General features: G+C 39.2%; 1 protein-coding gene across 1 annotated transcript in view; it reads left to right on the top strand.

Annotated features, from left to right (window-relative positions):
• Positions 1-18,980, top strand: part of ASCC3 (activating signal cointegrator 1 complex subunit 3) — a 492,957-nt gene that overhangs the window by 31,215 nt on the left and 442,762 nt on the right. The window contains exon 4 of the mRNA XM_045011487.1: positions 7,482-8,065. Within this exon, the coding sequence (XP_044867422.1) occupies positions 7,482-8,065 (584 nt within the window). The remainder of the gene's footprint in view (positions 1-7,481; positions 8,066-18,980) is intronic.

Below are 18,980 nucleotides of genomic sequence, written 5' to 3'. Positions count from 1 at the left end.
GCTATATCAGAAATTGATGCCAGGTATCAGTAGCCAGGACGGGACACATGGGTGGGCCCTGACTTGGGGTGGGCAGGCAATGATGGGGTAGGAGTGATCAGGGCCACCTTCCCCTCCTCCTGCCTGTCCTGTTAGGAGGGGAAGGAATGATGCTCTTGCCAGGGCCCCCAGAAAACTGGGGGAACCTGTAAAATTGTGCACCCTGTTCCCCAATCCATTCTGCCCCCCTGCCTGGTGCTTAGGGCTTGGCCTGCTCTGCCTGCCCAGTGCTCCCACTGGGGAATGGGGTCGGGGACTTGCCCCTCTCTGCCCGCCTGGTGCACCAGCAGGGGAGCAGGGGTTGGGGCTTTGCAAGCCCCTGCTCTCTGGCAGGAGCGCCTGGTGGGCAGAGCGGGACAAGACCCCGACCTGGCTCCCCGGTCGGAGTGCTGGGCGGGCTGCAGGAGCAGGCCAAGCCCCTGACTCCATTTCGTGACTGGAGCGGGGCAAGCCGTCATGCCCCGACCCTGCTCCCCAGCTGGAGCGCTGGGTGGGAGGAGTGGGGCAGGCACTTTGGTGGGAGCAGAGCCGGGGCTGCGGGGTGGGTCTGGATGCTAAGTGGGTGGGCTGTGGCCCACCTGTGGCTATGCCCCTGACAGGTATACTGGTATTAAGCTAAGGGACAGACCTGATTGCTTCAGTGAATCATGCTCCTGTACAAAGCCTACGTTGTTTCCTTGCCCTGGCATGATGGTGAGATTCCTCAAAGGACTCTCACATGGTTTTCCTCCTGATCCGGGAACTCTTTCCTTCCTGGGACCTTAACTTAGTGTCATTCGGACTGATGGGTCTCCCCCCCTTTGAGCCACTGACTACTTGTTGTATTTACTGTCTATCAATGAAGACAGCCACGAGTGAGGCAATTTCATCCGCTAGGCCCCATCCAGGTCCTCTTGTGCCCTCCTTACATGGCCTTTCATATGGACAGAGTCACTCTTGGGCCTCAACCTGAAGTTTCTGCCAAAGATGGTTTCTGACTTCCACATCAGTTAGTTGATTCATCTCCTGGTATTCTTCTCTAAACTGCATTCCATCCTGTATACAATGAAACTTCACATCTTGGATGTGAGAACATTGTCATTTTATCTAGTATTATCCTTCTGTGTTGCTGCTGGCAGCAGCACTGCCTTCAGAGCGGAGCACCTGACCAGCAGCAGCTGCTTTCTGGCTGCTCAACTCTAAAGGCAGCACAGAAGAAAGGGTGGCAATATCGTAACCGCCCCTTCCCCCCACAATAGCCTTGCAACCCCTTTTTGGGTTGGGATCCCTGGTTTGAGAAATGATGAGTCTTAAGGGCTTTACGTGTTTATATTTTGCCATTTTAAAATTCATGTTTTGTTACAACACCGTGAAGTTTGATTTAAATGTCTGAAACCATGAAATTCAAGATTTTTAAAATGCTAAAGAAATTTATGAAAATGGACTGTGAATTCTATATATAATGACCAATTTTAACTTGCTAAGGCTTGGATACCCATAATATGGCAAAGATTTTACTAAAATTGTTCGGTCCAACAATCCTCCATACCCCACTTACATGTTTCCTGTTATATTTCTGCTACTTTCAGACCAGTCGGAAAACAAAACTTGGCTTATATATTTCTCGTACACCCATTGTTTTGCTCTACTGGCCGTCTACCGAGGTCATTGCAAACTTAACTGAATCCTTGGTATAATCTTTTGTTGAGGCACACGATGAACCGCTACCCAATTGTGTCCGCCTTATGGATCAATAATATTAAAGAAGGCATTGCTTATATTGACAAATATGGGCCCATTTTAACAATATGGTCTCTTTCTTCTTTTGTCCATTTGGGGGCATGCCATGCTATAAAAGCACATAAGGGATTCTCCCTCAAAATATGTGTACAATTACTTAACCCTCTATACTTCCAGATATACGCCCTTCCACCGTCAAACCATATAATAAGTTTATCTTTTCCTGGGCCACTATTTATAATCGTTATGTTCTGCCGCATTGATGTTATGTTGGCTAGTTGTGCCCACATTGCTCCGTTTCTTGTCCAGACCCATTGACATTTTTATCCACTTAAGGTTAGAGATTTTGATGCTCTCTCACCCATCCCATGGGATGAAGAAGGTTACCCACTGGGTATTTAATGTTTGGCTACTCCTGATATTTGGCACTTCAGACTGATAGGCTACACTCTATCCATCATCCTTATGGGCCACTTGCATGACATTGTGATATTACTTTTCCCTTCCTTCGCTTGGATACTCCTTATTGATGCTGCAGCTTTGGATTCACTCCACCATACCAGGATCCAGCAAGCGCTAATTCCCAAAAGAGTGTTGATTTTGGCTCTTTCTGTAAAACAAATAAAGAAGAAACCTTTTCCTCCCTAGAGGTTTTTTTTATAAACAACTTTTTATTTAAGATTTAATAGGAATGATAATATTTTCCTTCTCTTTTAATATAAGAACATTAATCAACTTATATACACTTGCTAAAAATTATTATTTAAGGCATGTTTCACAGGATTTTATCTGCTATGTCAATAGAACAAATAAGTGTGTTCGTTCCAATAATTCCATAACCACTTTTTCCCATATTCATTTTTTAAATTATATCTGCTTCAACTTCTTTACTCCTATTTTTATGGTTATGGATGAACTTAAGGGGATGGTACTCTTGAGACCGTTGACTCTCCGTATTTCTTTTGGAACTGGGGTATAATGCATTTACAGCTCTTATCCTTGATATTCCCCTTTTGTTACAAGTCTTTTATTCTGAGATTCCTTTTTTTTATAGGGATACTAATCCTTTTTGTTCTACCTTTTCCCCTTCTAATTTTGCTACTGGAGCCACAACAATGGTTCCACAACATCCCCTCCTTGACCTTTTTTCTTACCCTTTTTCCTTTGGATTACATGCACGTGGGAAATAGCTGGGGTATTATAAAACTTGGTGGAGTTCTAATGGTTCCTTTGCTGCTCTATTATAAGTCCCTGAATAGTTTTTGTCAGCCTAGCTTCTTTGGGGTATCTATACTGGACCTAATCCCCCACTCCAAAAAGTAATAATTAGAACTTCTGCCTCAATTTTTCCATATTTGTTTTGTTAGTAGCCCAAATTTCCTTATGCTTTTGTGCAATCTCTAATATTTATTTTGGCCAGTTGGGCCATTCTGTCTTTTACACACGCACACACACCCCGTCTCTCTCTGGGTTCATTAGGCCAAATTGTTCTGTTCCCCTTTTTGTTCCCAACCGAAAATGAATTGGAGGGCTAAATGGCACTTTGCTCTCTGCTTCATAAAATCCTTGCAGTTTCTTCACTGCTACCGGGCATCCATATAGACTTTTTTTCCTAGTACTAATATTTCACCTTCCTGAGTGACGTAAGTGCTCATGTGTCCAGACCTATGTTGGTGGGAGAGTTTCTCTTGCTGACCTAGCTTATGCTGCTGGTGGAGATGTTTTTTTAATGCTGACAGGAGAGCTTTCTTCAGCATAAGAGTGTCTTCACCAGATGCGTTGCAGTGGTGCAGCTGTACCGGTACAACTGTGCTACTGTATGTATAGATGTGGCCGCAGTCACCATCCAGCATTAAGCAAAGTTAAACATCGTGTGGGGTTTGCTTAGTACTATTGCAAACACACCATTAACAATCATTTAAATCTTTTATTAAAGATAAAAGGTAAAGCATTTGAAATGTACAGTATGAAATAAGGCATTCATTTTAACAACATCCGTTGTTCCCTTAACCTCTAGTTGAGGAGAGTTTTTTTTTTTTTTTAAAAGAAGGAAAGAAGTCCCTTGTTTGATAGTCTTTAGATGCTAATACCTGTCCCTTTGGGGGGGGAAAGAAGCTGGTTGAGATGGGGTTGAACTGTTAAAGTCTGATCCCATTTTGTCCTAGGTGGTGGTTGGGATTCATCAGTAGCCAGAAGAGGTGACGATGTCATTTGGGTCAGTCTCTCTCGCAGTCTGGTCAGGATATCTTTCAGGATCAGGACAATGAGGGACTGGGGTTGCAGCTATGATGATGAAGCTTGTTCTTCTGGCCTCCATCTGTTTTTCTATATTTTGCCACCAAAGTCTTTCTTTAACCCAAAAAGGAAATGGAGGGTGGAATAGTGCATTCTCTCATTTATTTTGTCTATCAGTTAGGCCTAGTTTTCAGAATTATTCATGATGACTCCAGTATCTCTGTATTGTAAGGTAACAGCTCATTTAGACCCCATCAGTTTGTATGTACAGTTGAGATTGTTTTCCACTGTGTATTCCTTTGCGCTTATTAACATTGAATTTCATCTGCCATTTTGTTGCCCAGTCATCCCAGTTTTGTGAGATCTCTTTCTAACTCTTCATCGTCCGCTTTGGACTTAACTATCTTGAGTAATTTGGTATCATCTGCAAACTTTTCTATCTTACTGTTTACGCCCTTTTCCAGATAATTTATGAATATGTTGAACATCACAGGTCCCAGTACTGATCCTTGGGGGACCCCACTATTTACCACTTTTCATTGTAAATATTGACTATTTATGCCTACTCTTTATTTCCTATCTTTTATAAAATTACTGTTTGTTATAAATTATTGTACCTTTTTATAAAGTTACTTTTTTCCAGTTAAACACACAATTAGAGTAAATTTGTAGGCCCAGTTATTATTCCCCTCCCCACTTTGCTTGGGCATCACAGTGAGAGAGGGGATCTAACATAGATGTTGGTCCTTACTCTATTTTCATTGTAGCTTTGCAGCTAAGCAGTTTTAAAACCAGAAAATATTTTCTTAGAAACCTGGATACTTAAATGCCCTGATGTATGACTTGAAACAGAGAGATTCCCATTTTCCAGTGGACTTGATTTCATCTGAACCTCTGTCCCATCTCATCTGCTTCTGTGGACAACCTCCCAGTATGAAGAAATACAAGCTAAATCCCCAAATTCCAACCCTTAAAGGCAATAGCCTCTTTAAACACCAATGAAAAATCATAGCTTGTGTTTTCCATTCTCATGCAATAAGATCAGTTGGTTGAAATAGCTCCCTTGATGATTAAACTAGGCTCAGAAAGATGTCCCCCCAAGTCCTGTAATAAACTGTTAACTGGTTCTTCTTGATGAGAAAATGTCAGCTGAACATCTTTCTGATCCAAATAATTTCATTTAGGAGAAGGGAGTGATATGGCCTGTAAGTGAGCTGAGCCTAGAATTTAGTTTTCCCTGAATGTGCTCTCATTAGCATAGGCAGAATGGCTAGAGGGATGGCCTAGTGCTCATCCATAATGTCCTTGCAAAACCCTTCATTACGTTCTTATATGGTTCAAGGACGCCTAACATAGCAGAGCAAAATGATGCCCCTTCACCGTTTATCTTTTAGCCAGGACCAAACAAGGTTTGTTCTCTTGACAAACTAGGAACCAGTAGCTTAGTTTATGAAGACTTCCAACACTAAGTTAGTTTAAAATAAATCAGAAATATGTTTCCCAATTTTTGCAACATAAATAATGAGTAGTAGAACTTGTTAAATCTAGCCATCTCATTGAGTTAAATTTACCTTATTTAAGTTACAGGAATGATTTAAATAACTATTTTTAAATTACTTTACTAATGTTCAAAGTAACTTCAATCTTGCTTATTTTGAATATGCATTACTCAGTTTGTGGCCTGATGTTTCCAAAGGTGCTGAGTACCATTGACTTAAAGGTTTCTTAGCATCTTCTAAAACTAGTCCATTAAATCCTTGTGCAGAAAATCAATTTAATTGTAATTACTTTCTTCTTATATATGATGACTATTTTAAATCCTGGCTATTCACTGCTCTATATATACTATAACAATTTCTTGGTGTGAACAGGCGGTGACATCACAGAACTAGTTACTGAGTCTTCATCATCCGAATTCTTGAGGTTTTTTTGTCTTCATGTCCAGTCCTTTTCTGAGGAGGAAGTGAAGTTAAAAGTCGATATGCTGTCCCCGAGATCTCAGAATTAATTTGATTGAAGCCTATTAGAATTCCTAAGGATATTTTTTTTTAATATTTTGGTGCTGACTAGATTAACTCAGCTTGCATTGCTGAGAGAGCAAGGAGAGATCTAGCTTATTCCACCCTAGATATAGAGAGAAGTTCAGGCTGCCATGCTATTGTGCTTTAAACTCAAGACCAATGTCTTCAGACAGGCACAGTTGCTATCACTTTTAGTTAGCCAATCATCAGCATTCAGAGTTGTCTTAGTTCTGATTAAATATTTCTAACTTGCACTGAGTGGCAGCATTATTTGTTCTACTGGGATACAAAGAAGTAATTGCTCCATAGCCTATGAACGAAAAACACCTGAAATTTTTCAACGATATAGAGCATCCATAATATTCTTGGTGACTTTAAGGAACATGATTTGTACTTAAGCATGAATATTTGAGGTGTTTGTGGGTACATTTTTTTTTGTCATTGGATTCCTAGGATATCTGTGTCTAGTAATGAAACATTTTAAAGGGATTAAAAGTAACCAGGGAGCAGCCCAGTATTGAGTGCACTCATTAGAAATTATTAAATTAAATTTATTGTTTGCCCTTTTGCTTCCCAAAGCACCTGAAGTATTAAAACTAATTTAGTACAAAAGATGTTTTGGGTTTCTCTTTGTTTTTTGTTTTTACCCCAGAACAGCGATAAGCAAATAAACAAAACTTAGGGGTATACAGTGTCTGCCAAAATTACATAATTCATCATTTCACCATAAATTAGTATATTTACATATTGCTTATGAAAAGAGACAAGTCAAGAACAAGGCAAATGAAATCATCAGCAAAACCAGCAACAACTAAATTAAAGGTTCTCTTGGCGTTTGGTTCCCTAAGAAGCTCTTATTGACACTGATTTATAAATATAAATGATAAAATTAATATTCTTTATGCTTTTGCTGATTTGAGCACACTGTAAATTTGTTTTTGTCCATAAACAAAATATCTGTCTCCAGCATTAACTGATACAGATAAACATGATGTTGCACTTGTTCTAAAAATAGAATGCATGTATTGTACAGTATGCAGTAAATGCCTAGTGGCTGAATTGAGTTAGAGGAGCAGAGAAGAGCTTTGGCTTGATCTTGTGTTCTAAAGTAATTTAGAACGTTCAGTCAGGTTGCTTGATTTGCATCCTCAACACCTTCTCCAATTTTTAAAAATGTTAGTTTGTACAAAGAATATTGACAGTGTGAGAATGGTTTTGTTTTTTTTAAAGTTCATATCGGATACCAAGGTGATAGACATAGAAATACTTAATAAATAAAAGTACAACTAAAAAGAGTAAAAGCTAGATGCTTTATTGTTACAACACCTTTGTCATGTCACTTTCATTGCTCATATAACAGTATTTGGAACAACAAATTGAATATAGTTATGTGATAGGCAGTAAAAGAGAATTATTTTAGTTGTTAGAATTTAGGTAGTAAAGTTTTTTTTTCATTTTTGTGCACAGTAGGAGCTGAAAATGGACAAGAAGCAATTGAAAGTGGAGCTGTTTTTCTCTTTAAGACGTTTCACATGAAGGAATGCGTCGGTCGTGATGAAACAAAGGCAATCAAGCAGATGTTTGGGCCCTTTCCATCGTCATCTGCTACTGCCGCCTGTAATGCCACATGCCGGATTGCTTCTTACTTCACTGAAGAACAGCTTACTGCACTTATACGGATTGCTGAAGAGCAAAATGGTGATAACAGAGTATTCTTTGGTAAAAATATAGTATTTTCATTTGACATGCATGACCTGGATCACTCTGAAGAACTGCCAATAAATGGTGAGGCTGCTGAACAGAAAACAATAAGCTTAGATTACAAGAAATTTCTGAATAACCATTTGGAACACTTCCAGAATTGCTATGGCAATAACTCTGATTGCAAGTCATTGGAAAAAGTGGATGATTCTTTTCTGTGGTGTGAGGTTGGGAAGTTTCTAAATGAATCACTAAAAGGAACCCCTGGAGAACCAACAACAGAGGATCTCTGCTGCACTTTGTATGAGATGCTTGCATCTAGTAAAAGTGGTGACGAGCTTCAGAATGAGGTACAGTAGCTATGTTAGTAATACTGTAGTAGAATTTATTTAAATATGACACAGATATCAAACTTTCCTTTTTTTACTCATTATTTCAAGTTTTCCGCCAAAAAAAGATGTCTACTTGGCATTAACAGGCTAGAGGCAAGTTTCTTCCTGAAGGTAATATGCAGTGACTATTCAAGTAGCTTTTGAGACTTGGCATATTGCTAAAGCTATAGTCACAACTGTCATGGGGCAATAGCTGAGTTGAGTGGTATCAATGTTTTTGTCTTTGTGTTAAAAATGAAATCACAAAATCTTAAATCACTATACGCAAGTCTGTATAATGGTTTAAGATATTGTAGTATGCTGGGGCAGAAAGAAAGCATTGTATACATGTTTTTTCTGTTTATATAGGGAGACAGTTTTCTTTTGAAAAAAGAACAGAAGTACTTGTGGCACCTTGGAGACTAACAGATTTAGTTGGGTATAAGTTTTTGTGGGCTAAAACCCACTTCATCAGATGTATGGAGTGGAAAATACAGTAGGAAGATAAACACACAACATGAAAAGATGGGGGTTGCCATACCAACTCTAACAAGACAAATCAATTAAGGTGGGCTATTATCAGCGGGAGAAAAAAAACTTTTGTAGTGATAATCAGGGTGGCCCATTTCAAACAGTTGACAAGAAGGTGTGAGTAACAGGAGGGGGAAAATTAGCATGGGGAAATAGTTTTTAGTTTGTGTAATGACCCATCCACTCCCAGTTTTGTTAGGAAGCAGCTGTTTTAAATGAGAGATTGTATTTTTTATTATCTTTAAAGATTTTGCTTTACTTCCAAATGTTCATTAATTTTAAAGTGTAGTTAGAAAGTATAACTACACTTTTGAAAGTACCAGTTAATTTTTTTTAGAAGTGGAAAAAATTACCTTTAATTCTTTTTCTGCATTTGTGGTCACACTTTGTGTTGCAGACCCTCTTTTGCTGCTGAGGCAAGAGAGAGAGAGCAGCTTTCAGGTGGAAGTAGGGGCAGGCAGCTCAGCAGAAAGATTCATTATAAATCTGCTACCTATTTCTGCCTTTAGAAAGTAGTCTAGGAACTGGTGGAAGCTAGTAGGACGAAGGAGTTACTCCTTCAGAAGGACAGGGGACTGCTTTTAGAGTGGCTAGTGGCGATAGGGTCAACAACAGACTTCTTTGAATGAGTAGTGGCTGCTAACATGGAACTGGAAGGAATGGGACAGGGGACTAGTAATGTGTCAGAAGGAAGATGAGTAGAGATGGATAGTGGAATTGGGTCCTGTAATAGGACAGTGTTGGGTTGGGGAGACATAGACCTGAGGAGGAGACTGCTGAGCAAGAGAGAGCAGACAAATTCAGCTGGTGAAGGTGGCTTACCCATCAGAGAACAGAGTGAATTTTGAAAAGCAAACTACCACTTCTTCCTTCCTTTTTCCAACATTATTCTTCAGTACTTCTTTCAACTGAACCTTTGAACTTTCTTTTAGAAAATCGACTTTTCAAACTACTTAAAGATCCCTCTGTAGTTTTTCTGAAAGGAAGTAGAAACACTGAAGTGGTGCCACAGAAGTGGTGCTATAGGTAGGTGTGGGTAGCACCACTTCTGTGGACTCAAGGTGAGATTGCTACTAAAGACAATATTTATTCTTTAAAAGATAAGTTCTAGATTTAGGTAACTGGCTTTGGATACCTATTGTATAAATGAGGTCATTTTCCTGTCTTGTTTGGTATTTAAGTATGGCTATTATGATGATCAGTTGAACATTTTAAGGGCACTAACCATGTATGGGTCAACCAGTGTCTTAATCATATGACTTTCTTTAATAGTTATTTGTTGCCATATTTTTTTTCTGATTTTTGTTTTTTTCAATTCTAAGGACATCCACTAACATGAAGCCTGACCAAGCCAAAATTATATTCAACATCATCAACTATGTAAAAGATGATAGTGTAAATAACCCCTCCTCCCCAAAACTTGACATACTTTGCAAACCGTTTCACAACTTGGGTAGTTGAGGAGACACAAACAACATTTATTCAAGATTGCCCACCTCTTGAGAGAGGGAGGAACTTGTATGTAAATAAGAATTCCTTAGTTTTCTCATCTTAAGAGCCTGCAATGTTCTTAACAGAAAAAATACAGTATAGGGACCTTGACTTCCACAAGGTTTCTTAGATGGGGAGGAATCTTTATTTACATCTAACTGAAATAGGGGCGAGAAAATGCCTCCCACTACCTAGAGAGCTACTTAATTTATCCATGGTTAATTCTTAAGATATTTATGTAACAGGTTTAAAAAATCACTTAAATGTAGCTCCAGTGAAAGGGTATTGAGAAAAATAACCATCTTCCATAATAAGTCTTAATGATAATAAAGAAGTCTTTAAATCAAGTATAAAAACCAAAAGCATGCTGCTGATCTGTATGAAAGTGCCATCCTCTAACTTGTTTTGCAGAAAAAAATGTTGTATTTCTTTTTCAGGAAATGTTCTTTGTCACTGTGGTTAAACTTGAATTTTGATTAGATAAGAAAAAAGACTGCTCTCCCTCCCTCTCCCCCCCCCGCTTCTCTCTCTCCTTCATGAAGGTTGTTTAGCAGGGAAGAGTATCTTTCTTTAGATTAGCATTTTGGGACTGTCATCATGGGAAAAATATGGCATTTCTTTTGGTGGATTGCAAGCAGTAATCTCAAGGAAGCTTTTAAAATGTTTAATCACCTGTCTTAATAATAATTAAGAAATACATTCACTTCTCTCCTTGTTCTGTTTTCCTTCCCCGTTAACTCGCACAAAACCCTTCCTTACTTAATACAAATATTAGGTGGTTCGCACGTCACCTTTCATCACAACAGTTCCATTAATTCATTGTCCATTGTGTTGTGTTTATGGGGGGGCCATTGAGACAGTTTGAAATTCAGCAGCTTTTGCAAAACGCTTGCTTACATTGGTGTTATATCATCCATTAGGGAAATGATGCTTTGAAATTTATTGCTAGTTTTGGGTTGTGCTTTCATGCAGATTTTTCATTGGGGTTGTGTTTTGATGTTTGCTACTGCCGTAATCTTGTGTCCTCATGCAGATGAGTCTCTTTAATTTAAAATAGTCCTTTTCTAGAACCAAGTGTGCAATAGACTTGTAACAAGCATTTTTGAGATGGTGTGACAAGTGGCTGTTTGCATGTGCATGCTCTGAGGATGCATTGAGTGGGTTGATATTTGTCTGCTGAAGTCGCTGTACTCTATAAAATTCTCTCATTTATACAGTGGGAAATAAGGACTATTTGTATGAATAGTCTGGAATCCCCCACCTAAGAACAGGTTAGACAAAAGTCTGTCAGGGATGATCTAAGTATACTTAATCTTGCCTCAGTGCCCGGGGCTGGACAAGGTGGCCTTCTAAGGTCCCTTCCAGCCCTACATTTCTATAATTCTGTGAAATAAAATGGTGCTACTTTCTGGCTAGACTATAATAAATCCTCTTTTAGGTGTGGTCCCTTAACAGTCACTTACAAATATATCAAATGAAGGACACGTTCACATATCAGTTTCAACCCATAACAAGGTTCTCTCCGCTCATAACTGTAAGAAATCTGCTTTCACTAGTTATTGCCTTACTCTTACTCTTTGAATACATGCAGTAGTTATTTTCCACTACGAACAAGTCTAGTCAAATTAGATTATATACATTACATTGCAGATAAATGATTTTAACATATTTCAAATTGTTGATAAGTTTCATAATGACATAACTGGTAGTGACATGTAAGAAGCCAATTACCTGTATATGAGAATAGAGAGCCATTGTTATTGACATGGTACGTATAGAGTTTAGCCATGATAGCTGTGTCAATGATTTTCTCAAGATTTAGTATGTGGTATATTATTCTTAATATCCCATTCACACACACAGCAGCCACCATAATGACTCTTTCAAAACAATAAATTAAATAATAGGAGTGTTTTAACAAACCTAATTTTCTTAGGATAACTGGAGAATGCTTTGCTCCAGTTAGATTTAAAACTGACATCTTGCCAAATTACTGCATCTGCTCATGACTTATTGAATGTTATTCCCACAGACAGATTCTTTCTCTGATTAAAGAAGTCATATGTAAAATATTGATGCTTTTTTTTTTTGTAAATAGTCACTTCTATTGTAACACCATTAACTCAGGGGACCATTTAAATAATCTTTAAATAAAAAGACAGTACACTTCGTGCAATTGCTTACATGTTAAATACAGGTACAGAGAGAAATTAAGTGAAACCTGGAATTCAGGAGAAAAATGTAAAGAAGCAACTTGTATGAAAGTTCATTGTAAACTTTTATTGAATTCTGTTTTCCACGTTATAGCATGAAAAAAGAAACATCTGAACAACTACAACTGAGAAGCTTGAGTGTCATTCAGTGTGACAGCAGACTATTCAGCATGTCACATGTATATCTAGACAAAAAGTTAACCATTATAAAAAAATATGAGTAGGAGGGAATTCAGTGATTATATGAAAGAGTATCTATAATACAAAAGTATATTATCGCCACTCATTCACAATGTATGATTGTTTGTATCTAGATAAGCAAATGAAATTCTTACTTTTGCCAGTCTACTAATTTTTGAACGTGTATGTATGTGCATTTATAAAAATATGTAGATATGTATTTACAAGCACATAGACCAAGAATCCAAAAACTATATTTATCTAATTTGCACCAGGCATGTCTGTCATAAATAGACTGATTGGGCCAGTTTTTCAGTATTATACAATGGAAAAGATAAATTTTAAAAAAATGAAATGTCAGAAAAATGAAAGACTGATAAGAGAAACTTATCCTGATGTTATACCATTAATCAGTAGATAAACAATCCCAAGGTAGCTTGGTATATTGCCTTTGAAGTTTATAGTTTTCTAACCAGATCAAAAGAAGGTTAGAGGATATACACAAGACATGTGTTTTTGTTCTGTTTTTTAAGAGTAACTTTTCAAGATGCACTACTTTGTTTGCCACAGTCCTAAAGAGAACCAGAAGACTGAGGACTGATTTATGAGCTATTTGCTGTTAGCAAATGCTTTTTAAAGTAACTTGTATTTTTTTTCCTTTCCCTTTAGCCCTAATATTAAGTGTATTTTCTCAAAGAGTGCAGAAGACTATAATGGAGCAAGTTTATATGGGTGTAGGGGGAAATATGAGCGACTGTTTGCTTTACTTCTTCCCCTAACCTGAGCTCCACCTCAGCCTACGTTACCCTTGTTCCACATTCTTCCACACATAAAAAGTTCTTTTGATCCCTGCCTGTCAACAAGGCTCTTGATAGTTGTGTTTTTTTTTAAAATACAGTACTCTGATAAACAAACAGACCCAGGAGTTACCCCAGTTCAAATCAGATAAACCACTGAGAACACATTTATAACCAAAATTAATCAATGCTCCCCATTCAATCCCTAGTAAAGTCCCACAACACCTTTCCCCATCCCTAGGGGAGCCTTGTGGTGTGTTCAAACTTGAACTACTGTAGGCCTGAGGAGGAACTGAATTTCAAAAGCCAATGGTCCATGAAGAATGGCCTACTCCCTTTCTCTCCCTATTCCCCCATCTTATACTGACTGGGGCTTCAGGTAAGATGCTTCTGCTGACAATTACCATGGCAGTATGTCACAGTGGGAGAGGCATATAGGTCCCAAGTCAGGGCTTTCGAGGTCAAAACTGTCTCAAAATCAAAATGGAAACCACCAGGCAGCCAGTGTAGGTTGTAGAGTGCAGATTTAGAATGGACCTATCTTCCATTAACTTTAATGTGAAGGTTGAGAATGCTCACAAAAAGAAACACAACGTAAGAATCAGGCTGCAGAATTCAGCACCAGCTGCATTTTCTGAATAGCTTTAAGTATTAATTATAGGAGCTACTGGTTGCAGCTTGGTAGTTAAGGTTGTATTCTCAAATAGGCATAAAAAGGGGGTCTAAATTACCATTTTTCTCTTCCTGTAGTTGGTCTTTGTATATGAAATTTCAAATAGTATTAATTTTTATGCCCTTTGAATTTTCTGTGTAGCAACTGGCTTCCTGACAGCCCTCTTGCCACATAGTATTCAGACACAGCTCACATGTGGTTGAAAATCTGATTGAAACCTGTGATTTTTTTAATTTTATTTCTTCCTAAAAAAACTTATGATTTTTAAGTCAGTTTGATGATTTTTGAATGCTTCAATTTGGCATTTCTGCTTCTATTGGCTTCCTGTATTCCACTTACCATAATCCCAGTTTCTTTCTTTTCGTTGTGTCCGAGCTCCTAAACTCTTCAGGGGTAGGAGCAGAGGGAAACTGATGAGCAGAAAGTCTAGACAAGTGGAATTTCAGGCTCCATTATTGAGCTGGGTCTGACAAACATCCTACAGTTAAATCATAGGGGAAGCTCTGAGTCTGCTGACCCCTATTCTGAGAATGAGGGAACAGAACGATGAAGTGAAGCAGAGATTGTGAGGCTTTTCATTTTGGTGCAATATCTCATGCTTTAAATATTTAAAAAAAAATTAAATCACCCTAGGAAACTGATATACAAACAAATAACAAAACTTTGGTGTGAAGCACGTAAGCCTGTTAAGCACCCAGTATACTTGACACAGAAGCAAGAAAACAAAAAGTTAAGCCACCTAACAGTACATTCTTCTCTACTCCTCCACTCATTCAGCCCACACACCTTACCTCTGTTTGGAGGTTGCAAGAGGTGACTGTGGAAGCATGATATTAGTGTTGTAATGTATCCAAAGATTCATCCAATGTCTGCTGATATTAGGAAGCTAGGGATGAAGGGGCACATGGGGAGTGGGTCCCTGGCCCTGGGAGAGTGGAGGAGGAGACCAGGCGAGGATTGCAGGGGCCAGATAGGGAATGGCCCCTGTCATAAATATACAGCTAAAGGTAGCATAAAATCCCTATTTACCCTGGAAAGGGTTAATTCCTCTGTTACCTGTAAAGAGTTAAGCTCAGATAACCTGGTTGGCACCTGACCAAAAGGACCAATAAGGGGAGAAAATACTTTCAAATCTGTGGGGGAAGGTTTTTGTTTGTGTCCTTGTTCTGTTCTCTCGGAGTCAGCAAAGGAACCAGGCAGAGCAAGTCATCTCCCTAAGCCATATCTGGACTAAGCATCTAGTATTGCAGAAATAGTAAGTAATAGCAAAGTGCGTTAGATTTATCTTTTCTTTTAGCTTGTGATTTTTCCCTGTGCTAAGAAGGTGGTTTATCCTTGTTTTTGTAACTTTAAAGTTTTGCCTAGAGGGGAAATCCTCTGTGTTCGAAATCTTTTTACCCTGTAAAGTTATCTTCCATCCTGATTTTACAGAGGTGATTCTTTTATCTTTTTTTAAAATTAAACTTCTTTTAAGAACCGGATGGTTTTTCAGTGTCCTAAAGACCCAGGGGGTCGATCTGTGATCACTTTGTAACCAATTGGTCCTAGGATATTATTCTCAAGCCTCCCCAGGAAGGGGGGTTTAGGGGCTTGGGGAGATATTTTGGGAGAGGTAGGGCTCAAAGTGGCCCTCCCTGAATGTTTGTTGAAATCACTTGGTGGTGGCAGCGATCAAGGACAAGGTGGGACTTGTGCCTTGGGAAAGTTTTAACCAAAGCTGGTAAAAATAAGCTTAGGGGGTCTTTCATGTGGGTTCCCGCATCTGTACCCCAGAGTTCAGAGTGGGGAAGGAACCCTGACAGCCCCTGATAAAAATTAATCTTTTTGCTCTGTTAGAGTGTGTTTCTTATAACTAGGCTAGTTTCAGTGGGGCAGTGCAGCTCCTATTTAACATTTTGACAATGGAAAAGCATTATAAAGCTGGTCTACTCGGGCAGTTAAATTGGGTTTATGGAGTAGCCCAAAATAGCTGGAGCATACCAGAGAGTCTCGCCCCATGTGCGGTAGGATCTAATCTTATCTGAAGAGTGTATGTATCTTAAAGGAATTTAAATATTACAGATCTGTAACATTTCTATTCTGTGGAAGCAGGCGTACCATAAGTGCCTGACTTAAATAGTAATGTAAAATGGACTAGGTATCATGATCTTTGAAAAGTGCCAAGGATTTAATTGTTTTAATAGTTTAATTGCATGACAGTATATATCCTTGTAGTTGGTTTCTGTGATACACAGACTTTATATTTGTGACAACAGTTGTTTGCATTTGGTACTCAGCCACATGATTGGTGAGTCCAAAGGAAATACTGTTTGTGATCAAATTGCAAGCTTTTCCATGAGCAAAATTGTGAGTTGAGATATAAAGATTTGTGGTTTGATTTCCCAGGTACAGTACTTCCCTTTTATGGCACTGTAACTCATTTCATTTAGTTCCAGTAGAGCAGTGTTTTCAACCTTTTCTCATTTGCAGACCCCCTAAAAAGCTTTAATGTGCAGACCCCTTTGGAAATCTTAGACACAGTCTGTGGAGGGCCCCCAGGGTTGAACCACAGGTTGAAAACCATTGTTCTATGGTAATGACAACCTTTCTCAGATCTCTTAAACATAGTCTGTGGATCCCAGGTTGAAACTGGTGACTCAATCCCTTGGGCTTTTTGACTAATTACATGTGTTCTTTGGATGTGCATTGCTATTTAGTTTAAAGTTTGGAATATAAATGCTGAGTTATTTGTGTTTAAAGATATCAAAACAATTGAATGGAGCTGCTAAGCACAAGAAACAAAAGACTAGTGAGCAAATTGTGAAGTTGCCAAAAAATTATTATTTTTTTTTAACACTCTCACTACATCAGATACGCCCTCAGTCTCTTCATCAATCAAGTGATACCCTACTGACTGATTCCAGTGACGTTCAAACTGAGTTGGTTAGAGAAAATTCCACTGACAAGTAAAAACTTAATGTTGAAATTTTAAGTTCAGAACAGAAATATTTTATTGCAAAACATGGCCCTTGTCAAACTGAGGGACTAGTCCCACAGTACTCTAAGACAAATCAATGCTCTTCGGCATCTTGTTATGAAACAGTGTTGAAAACCGGACCTAAACTTAAATTAACCTGGTTGTGTGGGGAACAAAAGTTACTTCAACCCTTTTGGCTTTTTGGGGATTGGGGAAAAAAATTCAGATGACATGGCATGGATAAGTGAAAAGATATTTTTCTCAAAGTATAGCAATACACGAAACAGCTGACACATTTTGGAGCTTACTTAATATGTGATCAGTGGTATTTGCATAGTATCATTAAAAATCTCAAATTAAAAAGAGGACAGTTACTAGAGCAGAGGTTGGCAAACTACGGCCCGCGGGCCACATCCGGACCGCGAGACCCTCCTGCCTAGCCCCTCTCCCACTGTTTCCCCTCCCCCGGAGCCTCAGCTTGCCCTGCCACTGGCGCAATGCTCTGGGTGGCGGGCTGTGAGCTCCTGGGGCAGTGCAGCTGCATGTGCTGTGTGGTGGCGTGGTTGGCTCTAGGTGGGCGGCGTGGCTGTAGCGCCACCAGCCACTGGTGCTCCAGGCAGTGCAGTAAGGGGACAGGGCGCAGGGGTTGTATAGAGGGCAGGGGAGTTTGGGGTGGTGGTCAGGGGTTGGGGCGGTCAGAGGGCAGGGAACAGGGGGGTTGAATGGGGGTAGGGGTTTGAGGGGGCAGTCACGAAGGAGGGGGGATTGGATGGGGCGGCGGGGGCAGTCAGGGGCAGGGCTTCTGGAGGCAGTCAGGTGACAGGGAGAAGGGGTGGTTGGATAGGGCAGGAGTCCTGGGGGGGCCGCCAGGGAGTGAGAAGCGGGGGGGGGGTCGGATAGGAGGCAGGGGCCGGGCCACCCCTGGCTGTTTGGGGAGGCACAGCCTCCCCTAATTGGCCCTCCATACAATTTTGGAAACCTGATGCGGCCCTCGGGCCAAAAAGTTTGCCCGCCCCTATACTAGAGGCATGTCCTCAATTGTGGTGTTAACAGCATATTCACTTGGGCTATGTCTGATCTTGCATTTAGAGGTCATAGAGATTATTGGTGAAGGAAATAGTGGCAATTTTTTTTTCTATTGAACTATTGGCCAAATATAATCCTATCTTCAAACTCATAGGGAAGCCAAAAGAAACAACAACCAAGTCCAGTAATTGAAAATAATTTCATACAGTTGCTTTCAGGACACATTACAGAAAGTATTGTTAATGACCTTAAGAATGGACTATTTTGCTTAGTGATAATGGATATAAAACAGAACTTATCCAAAGTTGACCAACTAAGCCAAGGTTTTTGGTAGGTTACCATAGAAAAAGAAAAGGCAATCCTGCCAAAAATAAATATTTATTAGTTTTTCAGCATTTCATGAAGTAAGTGGTCAATCAGGTGCTAATCTTGAAAGCTGTAAAAAAGCGTATTGAAGACAAAGATATAGAACCATTGAAAGGATGAGGATAGTTGAAAGTAAATGTCCAGTTTATTAATCTCTCTCTCCCACCGCCCCCCATTTTAAGTGATATACAAAATCAATCTAGGAAAATGATACAAATATGAGGAGGTTTAGATTAAAAAAAGGAAAACAACTTGAAAAAAAGGTTCAGTAACCTTCACTTAGTGCAAGACATTCTGTATAAAAACAAGTTTGTTTTGTTGATGCATCTGCTGCATTAAAATGACTACAAATTATAGGATATTACCTCACCTGCCTTGTATCTTAATATCCTGGCACCAACATGTCTACAACAACACTGCATACAAATTGATTGTCCCTCTGATTCACACAAAATCAAAATCAGCATATGTTCTTTAAGATCAGGAAACCTGTCAGTTGGTAAGGTCACACAGTAAAGAAACTGTAGAGTTGGGTTTAAAATACACTAAAGTACCTAGATTTAACCTTACTTAAAACACATCTAATTAATTATAGTATGAAGGAAATAAATAGTCCTCACATTTCAAGTCATCTTAATTAAGTTGTAAAATGACCTTGTCT

Source organism: Mauremys mutica, chromosome 3 (assembly GCF_020497125.1).
Source record: "Mauremys mutica isolate MM-2020 ecotype Southern chromosome 3, ASM2049712v1, whole genome shotgun sequence".
NCBI lineage: Eukaryota > Metazoa > Chordata > Testudines > Geoemydidae > Mauremys > Mauremys mutica.
The sequence above is the reverse complement of the archived record's forward strand: the minus strand, read 5'-3'. Positions and strand labels throughout refer to the sequence as shown.